At 39.0% G+C, this 23491-nt stretch overlaps 1 protein-coding gene across 1 annotated transcript in view; it reads left to right on the forward strand.

The window, feature by feature from the left end:
* The window catches only part of CNTNAP2 (contactin associated protein 2), a 2266356-nt gene that overhangs the window by 1731578 nt on the left and 511287 nt on the right, over nt 1-23491 (forward strand). The window contains 1 exon segment of the mRNA NM_001133793.1: nt 20146-20302. Coding sequence (NP_001127265.1) covers nt 20146-20302 — 157 coding nt within the window.

Consider the following 23491-nt stretch of genomic DNA (forward strand, 5'->3'; position numbering starts at 1 on the left):
ATACAAATAAGATTATCGCTTATGGATGATGGCTGTTTGGAAGATAAACCCAATTATGAACACCAATACAGATTCTGCAAATGCATGTTCAGAGATGGTTATACAAGTGGCATAATTGCTGTACCTTTTACATAGAAAAATTGCAGCTATTCTTTAATCAACTGACACTGGGAGAAACTGATTAGGTGTGATAAAGTTGCCTCAGGTGAAATCAAATTTCAACTGATTGAGGCATAAAGAAAGGAAAAAATACACCGAAACACCAGAATTCAAAATGTGTGCATGATTTTTAAAATTTATTTTCTCTTTTTTCTTTTTTTAAAAATGTGTTTAAATATGAAAAAAGAAATTGAATAATGACTTGGATTCGTGTATCTGAAAAATGTTTATTAACCGCCTAACTACGGACAGGTGCTATTTATCAGAAACCAAAACAATAGCCCAACTCTACTGGATCATAAACTCTAGTGGAAGGGGACAAAATAAACAATAAACAAAACAGTATCTAATATTAGAGGTGGATAAATGCAAATAGATAAATAAAGTAGGATAAGGGTTACAGAGTGAAGGAAAGATGCTCTTTGGAGGTTATTAAGAGAAAGCCAGCCTAACAAAATGGCATTCGAAGAACATCTAAGGAAGGAGGATGAAAGGTCCTTGAGGATATTAAGGAAAGAGAATTTCAGGTGGCAAAAATAGCCCCTGCCAAGCCCTAAAGTGGGAATGTGTTTGGGTGTTTAAGGAGCAGCAAGATGGCAGACCGGCTGGAACAGCGTGAGCAAAAGCCTTGAACAATGAAAGAGGTCAGTGATAAATAAGGAATTCATTCTTCACAGAAAATGGGGCGATGCATCCAGGCAGGTTATAAAGATTAACAGTTGAAATCAGAGAGGCAAGTGGTTTTGATGTTTTGAGATTTGCTTCCTAATAGGCATCTTAATCAAATTATTCATCCAGAGCTGCAAAGCATCAATAACCAAAAACATATCTGAATATTGAGTAATTTGTCACATTCATTACAATCAAACTGAAATCATTTGCCTCGCCAGAAAAAAAAATGACTAATTGACATAATGTGAAGAGCTCTGAAGAATCGCATTTCATACCAGCAGGTTAATCAAAAGGCTAATGAAACAAGTTTTAGTTACATACATACAAGGAAAAATGTATTCTGTGTTTTGGTGTCCAATCCTGTTGTTGTCAGGAAAAAAAGAATAAGGGCAAATTTTAGTGATTTCACTGTTTAAATGTGTCCCTTTTACCCACTTGAAAAATCTGCCACTTATTATTGTTATTGAATTTTCTGTCATCTTACTGCTCTGCTGTGAGATTGGAGGACTTTGAATTTGTGCCACTTTTATTAACTGCTTGTGCCATCGAGAAAGGCTTTAGCATCTTAGTTTCCTGGAAGGAAGACCGGGTAATGGATGAATAATGTGTGACTCTGCCAGTTTGATGTGTTATAAACAAAAAAGGATTTGTGCCCCCACTGAACAGCAGGCTTGATATGAGACCTCAGGTTTTGAGCTGCATAAGCAGCATCTTGCTCTGCTGTTGAAGAATGGATGCATTTTTCAGATAGTAAGTCTCACATGACTGTCTGGAGAGTAACAAGTATTGGGTTGGTGCAAAAGTAATTGCAGTTTTTGATGTTACTTTCAATGGTAAAAACCGCAATTACTTTTGCACTGACCTAATAGAGTTAAAGGTCAAGGCTAAGTATTTTAATGTCATCAATTTTATTTTCTTTCTTAATGTGTTAAATAGTAGAAAAGAAGAGGCCAGGTCAGAAAGTCTCAATATTAGGGCTTATTTGTCTCTCTTGTCCTTTTCTGGACTCTCCTGGTCGTGTCTTCATCAGATTGGGTTAAGAAACCAAACTCAGCTTGAGATGTTCTCCAAGGAAATATTTATGTGGGGTTGGTTCAGGCCCCAGCATGTTGGGAAGAAGTAGTAAATATCATAATAGTGATTGTAGTTATTGATCAGTATTGGTCCAATCATCAGAGCTTTGATCTTTCCTTCTTTGTCAATTTCTTTTACTTTTGACTACAGATACATTCAGAACTCCACCCCCCACCGCCCCACCCCATCTTGCAGAAGGCACACTTTCTCCTTCATCACCCTTTGGCTGGTCTGTCTCTCTCTCCTTATGTTCAGAAGGCTTTTCTGTTTTGATCATTCACGTTTGCTTCCTTATATCACCTTAACCTCTTAAAGCTTGATCACCTGAAACATGAGTCTGCTGCTCAGATGATTCTAATCCTCAAATCCAGTGATGTTGGCCAAGCTTTACCCTTGGAACACTGGAACATTTACCTTTCTGAAACACCACTCATTTACCTGCTAGAAGCTGGAGTACAGAATCAGTGTCCAGATGGAACTCCCAGTCTGTAGGGGAGATGAGCACATAAAGTAACTACAACACAATACATGAATCAAAGGAATGAATGCAATAACTAAGTTCTGCATAAGCTGTGGCTTAACACAAATAGGGAACGAATACAAATGGCTGTGGGGAATGAGAATGAAAGCAGATTTCAGAGAAGTAACATTCTTCAAATCACGTTGCCTAGACCCTTTCCATTTTGTAGCTGCTTTCCTAAATTCTTTCTTCCTCTCCTGTGTTGCAGCACCCTAAGAGGCGGGGCCTTAGCTGGCCATGTGCCCCATTCCACAGACTGTCCCATGCTCAGGCATCAGCTGTCACTGTGGATGACTCACAGATTTAAAGATGTGGTTCTGGCTGGGCGCAGTGGCTCATGCCTGTAATCCTAGCACTTTGGGAGACCAAGATGGGTGGATTGCTTGAGGCCAGGCTTTCAAAAGCAGCCTGGCCAACATGGTGAAACCCTGTCTGCACTAAAAATACAAAAAAATTATCCAGGTGTGGTGGCAGGCACCTGTAATCCCAGCTACTCGGGAGGCTGAGGCAGGAGAATCGCTTGAACCCGGGAGGCAGAGGTTGCAGTGAGCCAAGATCATGCCACTGCACTCCAGCCTCGGCAACAAGAGGGAAACTCCATCTCAAAAAAAAAAAGATTTGGCTCTAATCTCTCTCTCTTGAAGTCATAAGTCCCATCTCTTGTACCTCCTCATTTCCAAGTTGCTATGTCAGAGGGCTTCTCAACCAGGGTGCTGCTGGCATTTGGGGTGTGACATTTATTGTGCAGAACTATCTAACACATTGTAAGACATTCAGCATTCATGGGACCTGAGGCACTACATATGAGTGGCACCTTACACATGTTTCTGAATCATACCTGAGGAGGTAGTGCCAGCCCCAGTTGAGACACACTGGCACATCAAATTCACCCTCTATAAAAATAAACTGAAAAAGTGTTCGTTTCCCCCAAAATTAACACTCTCCTATTGAAATTTCTTTCAAAATGTTCAGATTTGTGTAATCATAAAACCAAGCACTTACCACTAGCTGATCCATCAGGTCACCACATCCTACTAATGTCCTTTTATAGCATGTTTTGCCTCTCTGTTAGGCAGAATGTCATATCCATGATACTCCAAGTCTTTATCACCTAATTTGTAGAATAGTTCCTCTATTTACAGTCGCCTTTCCCTTATGTCATATCCATGATACTCCAAGTCTTTATCACCTAATTTGTAGAATAGTTCCTCTATTTACAGTCGCTTTTCCCTTATGTCACATTGTATAATAAAACATCACCTTGACCATGCCTCTCCCTTGCTTTAAAACCCACAGTTAACAGACTTTGACTATACGATTAAGGCCAAATAGATACAACAAAAGTGCTCCCCCATAAACATTTTTTAAATGCATAAGGCCAAGCGTGGTGGCTCATGCCTGTAATCCCAGCACTTTGGGAGCCTGAGGCGGGTGGATCACCTGTGGTCAGGAGTTCGAGACCAGCTTGGCCAACATGGCAAAACCCCATCTCTACTAAAAATACAAAAATTAGCCAGACATGGTGGCAGGTGCCTGTTATCCCGGCTACTCAGGAGGCTGAGGCAGGAGAATTGCTTGAACCTGGGAGGTGGAGGTTGCAGTGAGCCAAGATCGTGCTATTGCACTTCAGCCTGAGGGACAAGAGTGAGACTTTGTCTCAAAAAAACTAAAAATAAAAATAATTTTTAAAATTCTTTTAAATGTATGATTGAGCATGCAAGAAAGTGAGGAAGATCCTTGAGGCCTAAAATGAAGAAAAATCATGAACCAAGGTTATAAATGAATGCCAAAGCCAGAAGCTGACCTAAAGGCTCCTGTCAGTTCCATGCAACCTGCAGCTTTTCTTTCAGTGGCCATATGAGGAAGAAAGGTCCATGCCAAGTAATAAATTATATCAAATATCCCTTTATGGAAAACAAAATCCAGGGAGTTAGACTCTCAATGAAAAACAAAACTAAAAATGGAAAAATCCACTCTACAAAAGAAGATAATGTAAAAATTTTGATTATCTGAACTTTAGCTCAGAATAAAAAGAAGAAATTATCCCTTGAAGCTATGTAATAGAAAGCCAGTTCTGATGCATGTTTACAGCCTAACTTCACAGCATTTGAATGGTTGGAAAAAACTCAAGCTGAAAATATTTTTAAAGAGATCCCAGATTGGTAATGTCTCCATGTATCTGAGAAAAGCAAATGCAGATGATCTGAGAGAGACATACGTTCAACTGAACCTCACAGGATTCTCACAGACATATTTCTAAGAAACATGATCTCAAAAGAAAAAATAATCACCAAATGTATGAGGAAACAAGATACTGTAATTGTGAATCAACAGAGATAACTAATAGCAATTTCAGTCCTACAGAATCTTCAGGTATTGAAATTATTGGATTGAAAAAAATTTTTAAAGAGAGAATTGGATATACTATCAAAAATAATGGGTAACATTTGATAAAGAACCAAATAAACATTATAGGAATAAAAACATAATAGATAAAAGCTTAATGTTAGAGATAAATAGCAGTTTCTACCCAGCTGAAGTAGGAACAGTGAAATTAAAAATAGATTCTGAAGAAATTTCCCAGAAATCTGCCCAGTGAGACAGAGTTGTCAAATATGAAAAATAAAATGTTAAAAGCAAGGAGATTAGATCAGCACCAATCAATACATCTCTAATTGGAGTTGTGAAAGAAGAGATAAGAGTGGTGAGGCCTTATTTTGGTGAATGATGGCTAAAAATGGACCAGAACCAAAAAATCATGCAAATTAAGATTCAGATTAAGGCGTCATAGTGGATGTAAGCCAGAATGAAAGAAATCCCCAGCTAGACAGAAATTACAGATTATTTACAAAAGAATTGAAATTAAACTGACCATTGACTTCTTGATGATGGAACCCTGAAGAAACAAACTATTGTGAGAAAATAACCATTGACCTTGAATATGCCACCCAGAAAAAAACACACATATAAAGTCTAAATAAAGACTTTTTAGGACAAAATAATGATTACATACTACCCTCTGACCCTAGAGAAAAAAGATCTCATAAGAATAGTCTGAGATAGAAAAAAGAGGGAACAAAGAAAATAGTAAAATGTCAGTAAATCTATGCAAACATTGACAATATTGAGCAATAAACTTTAATTTGTGATATTTAAGGAAAACAAGATGAAGCTAAAAAATAGATGAAATACCTTGTATGTAAGGAACAGAAACAAGCTATAAAATTGTTGTATTGTTTAGGAAGAGAATAAATATACTATGTTGAGACACTGTTAAGTTAAATATGAAATTTAAAGTTTCTAGGGTATCTACTAAAAGAATGATATTTAAGAGAATATAAAATTCTAAACCAGTAGAAAATATATGGAATGAAGAAAAATTATCAATTCAGAAGGAAGAAAAAATACTTAAACATTAGTAACAATAAAAAGCAAACAAAAAAGAAAAAAAGGTACAAATATTTGGAAATAAGTCCAAGTCAGTTATCACAATAAATAGACTAGACTCTCCAATTAAAAGACAATTTTAGACAATTAAAAAAGAAAAACTATGTGCTGTACACAAGAGACATTAAAAACATTAAGGACACCACAAAGTCTGAAAGAAAGAGGATAGAAAACAAGGCCAGGAGATTACAAATTCAAAAAAAAAGCTATTATGAGCCTATTGATATGAATGCAAATGAAAGAGAAAAAAATTACAATTCAGAGCATTACAATAGCATAAAAATTTCCAAATTACTGAAAATACCTAATGCTAAACTTGGGAAGATTGAAAGATATAGTATTATAGAAGAAGCTTTTAATATTGATGTCTCAGTAATTATAGGTCAGAAGACTTTAAAATCATTAAGTGTACAGAACAGCAGTACCCAAAAGAACTTTCTGAGATGATCAAAATATTTTCTGTACAACATGGTAGCCACTAGCACATATAGCTAGTGAGACTGAAAAAGTAAATTTTAAATAGCTGCATGTGGCTATTGGTTACCTACTGGGCAACCCAGATAGGATTAAATAGCATAATTAATAACTGTGAGTCAACGGACACATAGTACAATTAGAAAATAAGTATTTTTTCAAGCACATGTAAAATATTTTTGAATATTGACCACAGACTCGTTTCTCTAAAATAAATCTCAACAAATTTCAGGTTATTGGTATCATAAATCCTGTTCTCTGACTATGATCAATTAAATTTTAAAAATCAGCTAAAAAGACAATTTTACAAAAAAAGCTTAAAGCAAAACATATAATTAGACATTTTAAAAATACTTCTAAATAATCCCTGCACTTTGGGAAGCTGAGGCGGGCAAATCACGAGGTCAGGAATTCAAGACCAGCCTGACTAATATGGTGAAACCCCGTCTCTACTAAAAATAATAATAATCAAAATTAGTGCATATTATCAAATAATGATGACAACATAATTCAAAACTTGAGGGATATTCCTAAAGTGGTATTTTGGTAGAATTTATAGTCTTATATGTATATAGTAAAAGCTTAGAAAGGCTGAAAATTATTGAGCCAAGCATCCATCTTAAGATATTAGACAAAGAAGGGAATTCTTGTACAATTTTGGTGGGGATGTAAATTAGGACGGCCATTATGAGAAACAGCATAGAAGTTTCTCAAAAAATAAAAATAGAACTTCCATATGATCCAGCAATCTCTCTACCTGCTATGTATTTTTTAAAACTGAAATCAGTATGTCAAAGAGGTGTCTGCCTTCCCATGTTCATCGCAGCGTTATTCATGGTAGCCCAGATGTGGAATCAACCTAAGCGTCCATGAATGGATGAATGAATAAAGAGAAAGAGGATTTAAACACAGTGATTTCTGGCAACATGGATGAACATAGAATACATTATGTTGAGTGAAATGAGCTAGGCACAGAAAGACAAATACCACATCATCTCACTTATATATGGAATTTTTAAAAGTTGACCTTATAGAATTAGAGAGTTGAATGGTGGTTACCAGAAGCTAGGGAATGGGAGGCTGCAGAGTTATTGATCAAAGGATGTAAAATTTTAGTTAGATAGGAGGAATAAGTTCAAGAGATCTATTGTACAACATGATGATTATAGTTAAACAGTGCATTGCATTTTGAATATTGCTGAGAGTATACAAAAAATGATATATGAGGTAATGCATATGTTCATTAGCTCCACTGAGCAATTTCACAGTGTATACATATTTCAAAACATAATGTTGTATATGTTAAATATATACAATTTTTATTTGTCAAATAAAAACTATTTTTTAAAAAAAGAATAGACTAAAGGATTCTAGGATATATCCAAAGAAAGTAGAACAAATGAAATGAATGTAAAAGCAGGAATAAATGAACAAGAAAATCAACCATACAGTAGGTAAAAATCAACAAATTGATTTTTTTTTTTTTGAGACGGAGTCTCATTCTGTTGCCCAGGCTGGAGTGCAGTGGCGAGATCTCGGCTCACTGCAACCTCTGCCTCCCGGGGTCAAGTGATTCTCCTTCCTTGGCCTCCCGAGTAGCTGGGATTACAGGTGTGCACCACCACACCCGGCTAATTTTTGTATTTTTAGTAGAGACAGGGTTTCACCATATTGGTCAGGCTGGTCTTGAACTCCTGACCTCGTGATTTGCCTGCCTCAGCCTCCCAAAGTGCTGGGATTACAGGCATGAACCACCACACCCGGCCAACAAATTGATTTTTTGAAGAGACTAACAAAATCAATAAACTTCTGTCTAGACTGGTCAGAAAATAGCAGGAAAATATATTAGTAGAAATGAAGAAAAGGGATATAAACACAACTATTTCCCAATATATTTAAATATTTAAATTCAATGGGCAAATTCATTTAAAAAACAACATCTACCTGGAATATAACATAGAATAAAAACTTATAGAAATGGATATAAGAATAATCTTATAACGAAAGATACTAAATTATATGAGCCTCATACAGTTTACCAAATAATTCCAACATAGCCCCCCCACCATTCTTTGAGGCCAGTATTAACTTGTTACCAAAAACATAATGATAGTACAACAAAGGGAAATTATAGGTCAAAGTCATTCATGAATACAGTGGCAAAAATCCTAAACAAAATGGCAAAGTGAACCCAACCATATATATGAAAAATGATTTATCACAACAAAGTTGATTTTTTTAAAAGTACTATTATTAGAAAAAAAATCTCTGAACGCTAAAAGGAGAAAAAACTTTTATCATTTTAATAAGAGCAGACAAAGGATTGAATAAAATTCAGTATTGATTCATGCAGAAAAAAAATCCTAACAAATGATAAAATGACAAATAACTTCCTTAAACGTAAAGATGAACTATTCTTAACAGGTGATAGCGGCATCGCAACTCAATGGTTACACATAAAAGCGTTTTCTTTAAAATCAGGAAGCACGTAAAGACCTTCATCACCAACTTAGTTTAACATTGAACTAAATGGATCATATCCACTGCATTAGGACAGGAAAGAATATATATTTAATAAATAGATAGAGGTTGGAAAGGAACAACTATTGTTAAAAGAATAAGAGAAACAAAAAGAAACAAACAGCATGTGTTTCCATTCCATCACTTTGGTATTAATCACACTTGTTTCCGGAGACCGTTGTAGAAAGGAATGAGCCAGGATTACTGAAGGGTCCTGCAGTGCCAGTGACCACAAGACAAGCCAGAACCAAGTTAACTTAGAGCGAATTGGCTTATTCTTTAATACTGCTCAGAATTACAAACTCCCATATAATCTGTCACTTAAATTCCATTCAATTTAATAAAATCTAATTCATTTGAATAAGACTTAAAGTGATTTGATTCTACTGCATCAAATTCTGCTCAGTGGAATCAGTCCTTGATTGAAATCTATTAAGTTCAATTCAGTAAAATAAATTTAAATATTATGCAATACAATTAATTTTTAATTAATTACCATTTCAGTTCAGGTCCATTTTGATCTGAACTTCAATTCTACATTTCTAAATTTGGTCCCTATTCAAATCAATAAAATGCAGCAAAATCCAATGTAATTCTAAAAGATACAACCTGAAGCTAATCAACTGCATTTATTTCTATTCATCCCTAATCAGATGAGTTTAGTGACATTCAATCACAGAAAGATAAAATGCTCACCTTTAACTACCAAATTGAATGTTTACATTAGAGCTTCAGAATTACCAGGTTTTCCCAAACTCACATCACCATCTGCAGTATGGACTCCACAGGACTTTATCTTGACTCAGTCTTTGTTTGGCTTATATATTAACATAGGACAATGTAGAATTGGATGGTTAGGAAACAAAAGAGAATATTGTTATCCTGTTTAATAAGCTGAAATCATAGGTAAGTTGAGATGATAGACTTTTGTATCTATAAGAATGCCAATACATGATTTTTTATTTTATTTTTAAAGTTCTTAATTTAAATAGTAAAAGATAGGAATTTTGACTCAAGACCATGGTTATAAAACTGAGAATAAAAGTATTAAAAGGACCGTATTATTCAGAAAAAATAATCGGGAATTAAATTGAGATGTTACTATAGTAACACCATTATCACCTCTTTGTATCTTACCAAGAAAACAAGGTCCTGGATTCGTATCCCAATGGCACCCAGTCATCTGGGCCTCTTTGTTTCTTTATAGATGTTCCCAAGTGTCCAGTGAACTCCACCTACCACTGTCCTTTTCCCTGGTCAGTATATGGCAGACTGGTCTGATGATAAGGATCACAGGGACACTGAGTCTCAAACTCTTCCTCTGAGATTCTTACTCTACAGGACAGGGGATCTATATTGTTTACAAGATCTTAGTGGAATCATAGGGAAATTTAAAACCCTTCCCTATACTTACCTCCCACCAGTGGGTGAAAAACAAAAAAATCAGAAGTTATTCCTCCACGGCGTCACCTCCCCCACTTCATCCTCCTGTAAGGATCCTGAGACTTCAGCTACCATGGCCCAGATCTTGGAGCTGATTCTGTGCGGATTTTCCACATGTAAAAGAAGAGAAAGCTGTCTGTATTTAAGCCAGAAAACTTTAAGACTAGTAGCCTGTTTCCATTTCCAGTCCCTTGGGGAGGGGTTCCCATCAGCTTTAGCTTTAAGCCTCTATATTCCTGGAAGCGTACACATCCATACTGGGGAAAAAAAGAAAATTCTGGCCTGCTTGATCTCCCAAATTACAGCTATCAGATGATTTGGAGGACTCTATAGAGGCTACAGCACCTCCAAATTCCTTCTCTGCTCCATCCCGTCCTGGAGATTATTATAAAAGCTTTTACCTTTCTTGTTATCTAGGACATTGCACTGGAAGGAAAGTTTCTCACAGGTGCAAGAGTGTTTTGAATGCTCTAGAATTGCACCAATTAAGGATGCCTATACTTAGTAAGTGTATCATCACCATTCATAACTTAATATGAATTTTGTAATCAGATCAGAGTGCTCAGCTGAAATTTACTTCTGAAGTGGAGAAAAAAGATTTGGTAGTGGCAAGAAAGGAAGAGAGAAGGAAGTAGGAGATTTTTCTGAGCATGAGTCGCTTAGAAAAAAATCCTGCACTGCAAGGGCCTTCAAATAACCAAATGTTACCAGAGAGCAGAGCCTGGCAAGGACTGCCAATGAGCTGCCAGCAGGGGACACTGGGAACAATAGTGAAAAGCGTGTTTCTGCTGCAAGGGTACCTGTTCTATTTCCTCAGCTGAAGAGCCCCCAGGGACTCTTTAACAGAATTTGTAGATAAGGTTGTAATCGTACATATGATAAAACTAGTTTTCATCAAGCTAAAAAGATGCTTTTACGTTTTCATTTTAGAGATTATATACCCTTGTGGTGTTGTTTTTAATATCCTATAGAAACAGTGGGAATGAAACAAATTAAATGTCCCAGAGACTGTGCTGGATCTTATCTCAGAGGGCACCAGGATCATATTTATTTAAGCAGCCCGTTAAGTTACTTTGTGTAGCCCGAAGTTCCGAATAACACATTTTGAAAATCACAGGTATGCACCTCATTTTCATCAAGCAGTCCCCAAGCATTCGCCCTTGTGCTTCTGAAACAACTTCTTGTTATTGGTGAAAATAAATAACAGAAATCTATTGGCTTCTTTCTTTCTTTCTTTTTTTATTTTATTTTATTTTTGAGACAGAGTCTTGCTCTGTCGCCCAGGCTGGAGTGCAGTGGCGCAATCTCAGCTCACTGCAAACTCCACCTCTTGGATTCAAGTGATTCCCCTGCCTCATCAGCCTCCTGAGTAGCTGGGATTACAGGTGCCCACCACCAGAGCCGGCTAATTTTTGTATTTTTAGTAGAAACACGGTTTCATCATGTTGGCCAGGCTGATTTCGAACCCCTGACCTCAGGTGATCCAACCACCTCGGCCTCCTAAAATGTTGGGACTACAGGCGTGAGCCACCGATCTCAGCTTATTGGTTTTTTTTAAGCAAGTCTTGGAAAACTCCTTTCTTTCCAGCCTATTTTCTGTCTCCCTTTCCCAGTTTAATCATCCAAACCTTAATAAACCCTTCACCATAATAAAACTTGATCTGAAGTGAGTACAAACAGTATAGTGATTATATTTAATTCAATTCATATTTGGCTGTTTTAATACAATATGCCTTACTTTGATAATTTAGCTCTAGTTAACTTAGAATGCCATTCATCATTACCTAATCTTGTTGCAGTGACTACACCTACTTAATATAGTTAACTACAATCTTCATATTCTGAGGTTAAAGAAGTTCTTGAACTCTTGGAAATAGATAATTCAATTATTTCTTTCCTCACCACTTTTTGCCCTTGTCTTTTAAAAAGGCTTTCCACTTTTATTGCCTTTAACTGCTATTCCCCAAAGCCAATTAACAGGTAAATAATGATTTGTAAAGCTAAAAGTAGCATTTCATTAGCATAGCACTGGAATAAGGGAATTCTTTGCTCAAAGTAAATTGAACCATTCTCCTCTTGCTAAATATAAAATACACAACAAATTAATAATTTATTTTAGTTACAGTGGTTTAACCAAATTAGCCAATGCTAATAACAAAGTCTACAATTTGCTTTCTCTCTGGAATATGTTTTTCTTATTGGCATTCTTTTGCGGTAGATGTGGAAAGAGCTAAGTTAAGCATTTTGTGCTGTATTTTAACTTATTTTCCTAGGAAAAAGAACAGAACAACATCAATTTTGCATCAGCATCACTGGGAGCATTCGTTATATGAAGACTAAAGTATTGTGACTTGAGAAAGAGTGAGGGATGGGAGAAGAAGCTGGGAAACCAGGCTGCTCTTGCCAGATCACTAGCATGCCACCTCCTTGCACCTGTACTCCTTGCACATGGAGGAAATATTTCAGATCATCCCCTTAGGTCCCATCCTGGTGTGTAATAAGAGTCCCTCTCTACAGCGAGCTGAGGGTCTGCCATATGAGATTAGCACACAGCCTGGATCCCATGCACAGCTCAGGGCTTCTACTGGAACACCCACCGTAACCGCCCAAGGAGTTCACCTTGTCTGCTGCCTAGACAGAGTCAATTCATCGAGACAGGGGAGTTGCAATAGAGAAAGAGTAATTCACGCAGAGCCAGCTGTGCAGGAGACAGGAGTTTTATTATTACTCAAATCAGTCTCCCCAAGCATTTGGGAATCAGAGTTTTTAAGGACAACTTGACAGGTCGGGGGGAAGCCAGTGAGCCAGGAGTGCTGATTGGTCAGGAATGAAATCACAGGGAGTGGAAGCTGTCTTCTTGCGCTGTCAGTTCCTGGATGGGAGGCACAAGATCAGATGAGCCAGTTTATTGATCTGGGTGGTGCCAGCTGACCCATCAAGTGCAGGGTCTGCAGAATATCTCAAGCACTGATTTTAGGAGAACTTTAGGGAGGGTCAGAATCTTGTAGCCTCCAGCTGCATGACTCTTAACTATAATTTCTAATCTTGTGGCTAATGTTAGTCCTACAAAGGCAATCTAGTCCCCAGGCAAGAAGGAGGTCTGCTGTGGGAAAGGGCTATTATCATCTTTGTTTTAAACTATAAACTATAAACTAAGTTTCTCCCAAAGTTAGTTCAGCCTACACCCAGGAATGAACAAGGACAGCATGGAGGTTAGAAGCAAGATGGAGTCGATCAAGTTAGATCTCTTTCACTGTCTCAGTCATAATTTTGCACAGACGGCTTCACCACTGCCCAAACAATTCAACAATGAAACTTCCTTTCCTGAGCTTCTGAGCACTCTCTGAAGATGCAGTGGGAACCAGCTGTCTCTCTTCTTTTCCCCTACAGTATGTTCCTCGTAGTCTGATTCTGAAGGTGAAGCTGATTGTTATCTTCTCCTTTTACTGACAATGTCCTGATTTTTACAAAGAATACTGAACCACACACAGCTCTCTGATTCACGCAAATTATTACTGTCTGCAATCAAAATATAACACAGTGTTAGGTTGTTTCTACTGATCACTCAAAGGAACAATCATAAATTGGGCAGAGATTCTGAGATATATAATCTTTCATTGGTTATTTGAGGTATGGGCAGGACAAAGGAGTCACCTGCTATACAAACCTTTAACTCCACTTTTACAGGTGCCCGATTTGTTTCCTCTCCTCCACCAAGAGTGTTAGTATCCTCTAGTTTCCAAAATCAGTGATACTAATCAAAAGTTCCTTTGAGAGAATTTAGCATGAGGTCAGCTTTTTAAATGCAATGCAAAAAATGAATATGATAACCAGTTTTGGTAATGTTTCTACATTTTCAGGGTCAGGTTGTGGCCTGCCCAGCCTCAAAGGCATTTCATGAGGTCAACATGGCACTATCTACCTTTGTCCTCTCTCTATAACATGGCCAGAGATGGAATCAGCCGAGACCTAGTGTAGCTTTTGGGCCAAATGACCTTAACATTTCTTTTGGTGGTTGAGATGCTGTGGTTTCCATAAATGGGATTTTTCAATGCTTATTTTTGAAACTCTAGACTTCAAAGGAGAAAAGTTTTATTATTGACCATGGGAAGCATCAGAGAAGCTGGATGCTTTACCATTTATCCTGATGGAAAAAGAAAGGAGAAGCAAATAACTTAAACATAGAAAGCAAACACAGCCCCCGCATGCTGGGACCAGGCACAGGTGGACAGAAGACACAGCTTCAGGGTGGACCTTTATGTCAGAAAGCAGGCATGTTTCTCCCTTTGGAACAGGGTACTGAGCTCTCCCTCTTGACTGTTTACCAGATTAAGTCAAATATACTTTTTTTAATGTGGATGCCAAAAATGGTCATACCAAGGGAAAATAATAACTTCCAAATTAAGTCAACACAGAGAAAAATCAAGAAATTTGTTTGGATGGGGAGAATACCTGAATAACTAACTCATTTTCAAATTCAGAGGCCTTGCTCATTCATTACATTCATCCTGGACTCCAGTCCCTGTACATTCTCAACTTTAAATTGCCCACCTGCTAACAAAATTATTCTTGAGGAAAACTATTGGAATATCTGAGAAAGTACCACAGTATTTTTTGCATAATTCCAATATGGTCTCTACTTTTTGTATTGTTTGTTTAGATATTGTGACTGTTCACGTGGTAACTTTATGATTTTCCTCACCTTTATTTCTGAGCACTCATACAGAGACAAGTGTACACTTAACATCCCAAGAGGGTGGATGAGTTATTACCATGGAATTTTAACCCATATACCCAGATTTTTTTTTTTTTTTTTTTTTGAGACAGAGTCTCACTCTATCAGGTCGGAGTGCAATGGTGTAATCTCGGCCCACTGCAACCTCTGCCACCCAGGTTCTAGTGATTCTCCTGCCTCAGCCTCCCGAGTAGCTGGGATTACAGGCACCTGCCACTGAGCCTGGCTAATTTTTGTAGTTTTAGTAGAGATGGGCTTTCACCATCTCGGCCAGGCTGATCTTGAACTCCTGACCTTGTGATCTGCCCACCTCAGCCTCCCAAAGTGCTGGGATTACAGGTGGGAGCCACCACGTCCAGCCCCAGAGATTTTAATTGACTAGCTATTTTGGCTTACTGGCTGACATTACCTCTGTTAGATTCCACTCATTCCCCAGCTTCTGGCAAGGATCCTCTGTTCTCTTAGCATAATGTTCTCAAGGTTCATCCATGTTGTCACATATTGCAAAATGTCCTTTTTTAAGTCTGAATAATATTCCATTGTATGTATACACAAATACTATATGACTCTGCTTATATGAGGTGTCTAAAGTAGTCAAATCCAGCTGAATGTCGTCACTCAGGCCTGTCATCCCAGCACTTTGAGAGGCAGAGGCAGGTGAATCACTTGAGCCCAAAAGTTCGAGACCAGCTTAGGCAACATGACAAAACCCTGTCTCTGCAAAAAATACAAAAATTAGCCAAGTGTGGTGGCATGTGCCTGTAGTTCCAGCTACTTAGGAGGCTGAGGTGGAAGGATGGCTTGAGCCCAGGAGATCAAGACTGCAGTGAGTTATGATTGCTCCACTGCACTCCAGCTTGGGTGACAGAGTGAGACCCGGTCTTAAAAAAATAAATAAAATATAAAGTAGTCAAATCATAGAAACAAAGAGGTCACCAGGGGCTGGGAAGACGGAGAAGTAGGCAGTTGCTAATCAGTGGGCATAAAAGCTTCAGTTAAACAATAAAAGTAAGTTCTGGAAATCAGCCGTACAACACCATATCGTTAATGCCACATTGGACACTTTAAAAGTTGTGAAGAGAGTAGATTTAACATTAAGTGCATTCTCATATGCTAAAGTCAAATTAAGAATAAGAAAGAGTCATCCAGTCAGACGGGTTGGCTCCCACCTGTAATCTTAGCACTTTGAGAGGCCAAGGCTGGTGGATCACCTGAGGTCAGGAGTTCGAGACCAGCCTGGCCAACATGGTAAAACCCTATCTCCACTAAAAATACAAAAATTAGCTGGGTGTGGTGGTGCATACCTATAATCCCAGCTACTTGGGAGGCTAAGGCAGGAGAATCCTTTGAACCTGGGAGGCAGCGGTTGCAGTGAGCCGAGATCATGCCACTGTACTACTGCACTCCAGCCTGCACGACAGAGCCAGACTCCATCTCAAAAAAAAAAAAAAAAAAAAAAAAAGAAAGAAAGAGTCATCCATTGTCAGGGTCTTCCTGCTCTCTGCTTCCATTCTTTCCTCTGCCTACCACGTCTAGGTTTTTCTTCCCGCCATTCCCCTGAAACTCCTTTCATCAAAATCTCTAGTGACCTTCCAGCCATCAAATTAAAAGAGAAAACTCTTAGCTCCCCATCTTAATAGACTTCACTACGAAATCTGATGATGCTGGCCCCTCTGCTCTTTGGGAAATCCTCCTGTGTTGTTCTCCCACCGCCCTGGCTGCCTTTGTTCTTGCACTCCGCTACGGTCATCTCCATCTCTGATATGGTTTGGCTGTGTCCCCACCCAAATCTCATATTGAATTGTAATCTGAATTGTAACCCCATGTGTCAGGGGGGGAACTTGGTGGGAGGTGACTGGATCATGGGTGCTATTCCCCCATACTGTTCTCATGATAGTGAGGAAGTTCTCACAAGATCTTTGATAATTGCCTGGCACTTCCCCCTTCTTGCTTTCTCTCTCTCCTGCCCCCATGAGAAGACGTGCCTTGCTTACCCTTCTCCGTCTGTCATGATTGTAAGTTTTCTGAGGCCTCCTCAGCCACACAAAATTGTGAGTCAGTCAAACCTCTTTTCTTTATAAATTGTTAAAGACCCAGTCTTGGATCATTCTTTAAAGCAGTGTGAAATCATTCTTGGGTTTTGGTGGGTTTTTTGTTTGTTTTGTTTTGTTTTGTTTTGTTTTTGAGACAGTCTCGCTCTGTCTCCCGAGCTAGGGTACAGTGGTGCAATCTTGGCTCACCGCAACATGCACCTCCCAGGTTCAAGCAATTCTCCTGCCTCAGCCTCCCAAGTAACTGGGACTAGAGGCACCTGCCACTGTGGCCAGCTGTGAAATCATTCTGTTTTTGAAATGATGTTGTAATCTAAAAGATTCCAGCAGCATTTCTCCCACTTCCAATATGTTCTGGTTTGCCCTGATAGTTCCTAAAACATATTTTCAGCTCAGAAAATGCTCCTGAGAACCAGACTTCTACAGTCAATTTGCACATTTTGTGCAGCAAACCCATTATCTTTTCTTCAACATTCCCTAGACTTGTCATGATGATCTTCCTTCCCTGTGCCCTACCTTCATGGAGCATAGTACCATCCCCATCCACACAAACCAGAAGCCTGGATTAATCCACAGCACTGCCTGTCCACCTTCTCTTCTACCTAAATCCCAACAGTCCCAGCCAGCTATAACTCCTGAACCTTTTTTGTGTGTGTTTTCTCTTCTTCTCCATTTCTACTACTATTTTATTATTTCTTTTCTCTATTAACATAGGAGCATCACATCTAGCCTCCCTGACCCCATTTTGCAGAAATCTATCTTTCATCTTCCTGTTAATCTTTCGAAACACAAATTTAATCATGCTAGTTCCCTGCTTAAAATCCTTTACTAGTTTCCCATTATTTTCAGGATAAAGTTCAAACTTCTTAAATTCGGGGGAGATAAACATTGAAAAGAAAGGATCAACCAATGAAAAATAACTTCTTACTTGGACAAAGATATTTTGCATTGTGGCCCTCATCTGCTGTCCATCTATGTCTTACTATCTACTACCGCTCCTCTCAGCACGTCTCTTCAGCTCAATTCTACTACTTATGAATATAGTCCTATATATATTTTCCAAATAGAAGTTTACCTTTCTGTCTTTTTACATTCTGCTCCATTTGCCTAGGAGGCTTTACCTCTCTTACGTCCTTATTGATCTGTGTAATGCATATTTGACCTTCAAGATGCAGCTAAACTATTTTGCCTCCTCTGGGAAACCTTCCTTTATGACCTTGTTTGCCTCCCCCACTCTCCTCTGTGTTCATAATACTGATAAGACTGTTCTCCAATCTGTATCATTTTCTTCCATTCTGTTGAGTTGCTTATAATGTTTGGCACATTGTGGGAACCCAATGGATGTTTGATGATTGCATGAATGAATGAATGAATGAGTGACTATTAGGCCAGATGATAAAGGAGAGTTGGGGGCTAATCTGCTGTGTGGTTAAAAGAACTACTTAACTCTTCTAGACCTAAATTTCTTTACCCATAAAATTAAGAGGTCATACTGAAAAACAGTGAAAGTTTGTGCTTAGCTCCAATATTCTATGATCGCCATGACTTAGTTCACAAAAAAGCACGACCAGTCATGAAGTGAATTGTATGGTGTAGAATTAGTTCATCGCCCATACACCTTCATTGTGGACTGACCCCAACTTGGCTTCCAATTTACTAAATAGGCTCCTAAATCACGGAAGTTTGAATGTAAAATTGTCTTCCAAGGAGAGAGGTACGTATATTCCTATGAGAAATCTTCAGCTTAACATTCCCACTGATATTTTTTATCAAATATTTATATTATTGACATAAATTTTCCTTTTTATGCTTATATTTATATTTATATACATGTAAAATTGTGATATACACTTTTGAAAACTTGTCTAAGCCTAAAAGAGCCTTTTGAAGTATAGAATTAAAAGCTTTTTAAAAAAACAAATTTATTTCTGTAGGTTTTTGGGTAACAGGTGGTATTTGGTTACATGAGTAAGTTCTTTAGTGGTGATTTGTCAAATTTTGGTGCGCCCATCACCCAAGCAGTATACACTGAACCAAATTTGTAGTCTTTTATCCCTCACCCCCTTCCCACCCTTTCACCCTGAGTCCCCAAAGTCCTTGTATCATTCTTCTGCCTTTGCATCCTCATAGCTTAGCTCCCACTTATGAATGAGAATATACAGTATTTGGTTTTCCATTCTTGAGTTACTTCACTTAGAATAATAGTCTTCAGTCCCATCCAGGTTGCAGCAAATGCAATTAATTCATTTCTTTTTATGGCTGAGTAGTATTCCATCATATATGTTTGTGTGTGTGTGTGTTTGTGTGTGTGTGTGTGTGTGTGTGTGTGTGTGTACGAGAAACAGTTTATCCGTTCATTGACTGATGGGCATTTAGGTTGGTTCCACATTTCTGTAATTGTGAATTGTGCTGCTATAAACATGTGTGCAAGTATCTTTTTCGTATAATGAGTTATTTTCCTCTGGGTAGATATCCATTAGTGGGATTGCTGGATCAAATGGTGGTTCTACTTTTAGTTCTTTAAGGAGTCTCCACACTGTTTTCCATAGTGGTTGTACTAGTTTGCATTCCCACCAGCAGTCTAGAAGTGTTCCCCTTTCACCGCATTCACATGAACATATATTATTTTTTGATTTTTTGATTATGGGCATTCTTGCGGGAATAAGGTAATATTGCATTGTGGTTTTGATTTGCATTTCCCTGATCATTAGGGATGTTGAGCATTTTTTCATATGTTTGTTGGTCTTTTGTATATCTTATTTTGAGGATTTTCTATTCATAGCCTTAGCCCACTTTTTGATGGGATTGTTTTCTTCTTGTTAATTCGTTTGAGTTTGTTGTAGATTCTGGATATTAGTCCTTTGTCAGATGGATAGATTGTGAAGATTTTCTCCCACTCTGTGGGTTGTCTGTTTGAAATAAATTGACTTTTAAGAGGGTTGAGTGATGTTCAGACTATCAGAGTATTCCTGGGGAAGTGGGTGTAAGTGTGGCAGTATAATGACTGAACCCAGGTCTGTTTCTAAATATGCCTTTCCCTTTTCTTGTAGATGGAAGCCCTTACACTTGGTGGGTTGGCAAAGCCAATGAGAAGCACTACTACTGGGGAGGCTCTGGGCCTGGAATCCAGAAATGTGCCTGCGGCATCGAACGCAACTGCACAGATCCCAAGTACTACTGTAACTGCGATGCGGACTACAAGCAATGGTGAGTGCCTGCGGGCAGCACAGCCGGGCTCACCCTCCCAGTGTGCCTTTGTGTCAAACTCATGTGATAGAAGAAAGTTTGAAAAGTGCTATAATAATACGATAATAGGTTAGGAAGGTCTGGAACTAACCCAACTGACAAATGTCAGGAACATACTGAAAAATATAAAAGCAGAAAGAGGTCAGTGCGACAAGGGTATGCATTTAGAAACAGACTGACACATAATTGACGTGTTCATATTTTATTCAGAGAGGAAAATAATGAGCCATGTTGTACACAGTGATTTGCATTATAAAATGTGCTGTGTAACAATAGAGGGATGGCCAGCGGCAGGAAGCCAGTGTGTGTGAGTGCAGGCAGTCAACAGCCTCCTGCGGGGAGCACAACCACCTCCTGCAATGTTTGCATTGGGGATCTGGATTGGAAAAATAGGAGAGAGAGAGAGAGAAGGGAAAAAAGAAAGAAACAGAAAAAAATCATTCTTTGCTCTTGTCTTCTGTAAGTGCTTGCCTGTCTACTTTTCTTTCATACCTGGAATTGTTTATAACTCTGATACAAATCAGTTCAAGAAACATCTATTTTGGGTTTCTTCCATCCCTTTGCTGGCTTTTGTTCTGCCCCGCAGTGAATGGCTGGGTCTGTGTCAGTAACAGATAAAGATAAGATCAGCTGCGGTTCTTTGTGAAAAAGAGAGGCCCCAGAAGTTTAGGTGGAAGATTATAAACCTAAGTGTGATTGTTTGCAGAAACACGTATCCAGTGCCGGCCTTCTACATTTTTAGAAGTGTTGAGAGGCTCCACTTCTGCTTCTGGGCAGCTGTGCACATAACCAATCATGGTCATGAATTTCCCCATATGCCCAGCCGTGGTTTTCTTCAGTTCACCTATGTAGTATGCTATTTACAGGGACAGTTTACAAGACAAATTCATTCTACCAGTTAACCAAAAACAAATTCTGAGAACATAATATTATATGAATTTCAGGTAGGATGTCTGCTTACTTTCTGAAAGTTATATTTCTTCTAGTAAATAAAACAAATTACAAAGGCTATTTCAATGGCTTAGAATGTGTGTGTATATGTGTGTAAAATACTTGTAAATAGCTATCATTAATCTTTAATTATGGATTATTGTAAAGAACAGATCATGAAAATTTTTAATTTTATTTCTTTGAAAGATGTATCTACACACACACACACACACACACACACACACACAGTATACAAAGATTGGAAGTTGGGAATGGAGTTAAAAGGGCGTGGGCTTTGAAGTTAACCTTTTCTTCATTCATTCATTCATTCAGTGAGTCATCCAATCAGTCATTCATTCAACAAATATTGATCAAACACTTATGAGTCAGCAACTCTTCTAGGCACTGGGGACAAAACAGCAAATGCAAAGAACAAGAATCCCTGTCCTGATTCACATTCTTGTTCTTGTCGCCTTTTATTACTAGTTGTGTGTTCTTAAGCCAGGCAGACCCTCTCCCATCTATTTGTCTATCCAACATTAATTCCCTACCTCTTCAGGAAGCTGACATTGGGTTCAGCCTCCCCAACTAGGAGAAGTGGGAACAGAGCCCCAGCTGGTTCATTGTCCAGGCAGCCCAGAGTGCCCTGCCACCATCACCTTGTCCTACCACAGAGTAGAGCAGAGGGATTCAGAAAGAGTAAGATCTAGTACCTGCACCTAAGTGAACTTTATTTTTCTCAGACATCATGCTAAGTTCTAGGGATACAATGATGAATGGAACATGGTCTTTGTCCTCAGGAGCTCCAAAACTAGTTGAAGGAAACACACACGTGCACACACAAATAGATAACGTAATACAGTGTTCTGAGGAAGGTGTGTGCAAGATACAACAAAAACTAATGAAAGTGGCAGGGCACAGTGGCTCATGCCTGTAATCCCAGCATTTTGGGAGGCCGAGGCCAGCGGGTCACCTGAGGTCAGGAGTTCGAGACTAGCCTGCCCAACATGGCGAAACCCCATCTCTACTAAACATAGAAAAAATTAGCCGGGCGTGGTGGTGGGTGCCTGTAATCCCAGATACTCGGGAGGCTGAGGCAGGAGAATCGCTTGAACCCAGGAGGCGGAGCTTGCAGTGAGCCAAGATCCTAGATCGTGCCACTGCACTGCAGCCTGGGTGACAAGAGTGAAACTCCATCCCAAAAAAAAAAAAAAAAAAAAAACTAATGGAAGAAATTTTCAATCTAACTGAAGGAGTGAAGGAAGGAATCCATAAAGTCTTGGAGGAAGAGGCATAAACTTGAAAGACAAGGAAAAGCAAGGGCCCTAGGACACTCACCCTTGCATGGTGGTCTTGGAGAAGAAGCATGACTGAGCTGGGCCAGGCTGGGGAACTGTCTGTGCCGTTGACAGTTTTGAAAACATTAAGGCCCTAGCATGACATCTGTGTCTAAACCCTGAGGGCTACCATTAGTAGAATTACAGGTTGAAAACATGGATTTTTTTTTTTGAGATGGAGTCTCACTCTGTCGCCCAGGATGGAGTGCAGTGGCACAACCTCGGCCCACTGCAACTTCTGCCTCCCCGGTTCGAGCAATTCTCCTGCCTCTACTGGCACCTACCACCATGCCCAGCTAATTTTTGTATTTTTCGTACAGACGGGGTTTCACCATGTTGACCAGACTGGTCTTGAACTCCTGACCTCAAATGATCCACCCACCTCGGCCTCCCAAAGTGTTGGGATTACACGCATGAGCCACCACAACTGGCCCTTATCACAATTCTTAATGATTCCAGTTGACTCTTAAATGAAAATAAATGAAAACAGAGTGTGGAAAGTAGGCCCCTTCATGCTCTTGACCTGCTGTGTCGTAGGCCTCAAGTCTAATTCCACAATGCCACATGCAGATGTTATGAAACAGGCCTTACTAGAGAAAGTTATAAATTAGGGATCATCAGAAGAAGAGCAGGTGCAGGTCTCCAATCCCATCATCCCTCGGGGAGACATGCTAGAGCCAGGCTATTCCGCTGAATGCACCAAGGGCATTTGTCACCAGGAAGCCCCTGCTTCTCTCACTTCTCACAAAGCAAAAATGATAGCAAGTTTGTCAGTAGGGGAAAATCAGATGCATGGGGCACCAGGCAGTCTGGGCGTAGGTGCCTGCTGTTTACAAGTGTTGTCTGGGAGTCAGAGCCCCTCCAGGAACAGGGAGGAAGCCAG

The sequence above is a fragment of the Pongo abelii genome, chromosome 6, assembly GCF_028885655.2.
Source record: "Pongo abelii isolate AG06213 chromosome 6, NHGRI_mPonAbe1-v2.0_pri, whole genome shotgun sequence".
NCBI lineage: Eukaryota > Metazoa > Chordata > Mammalia > Primates > Hominidae > Pongo > Pongo abelii.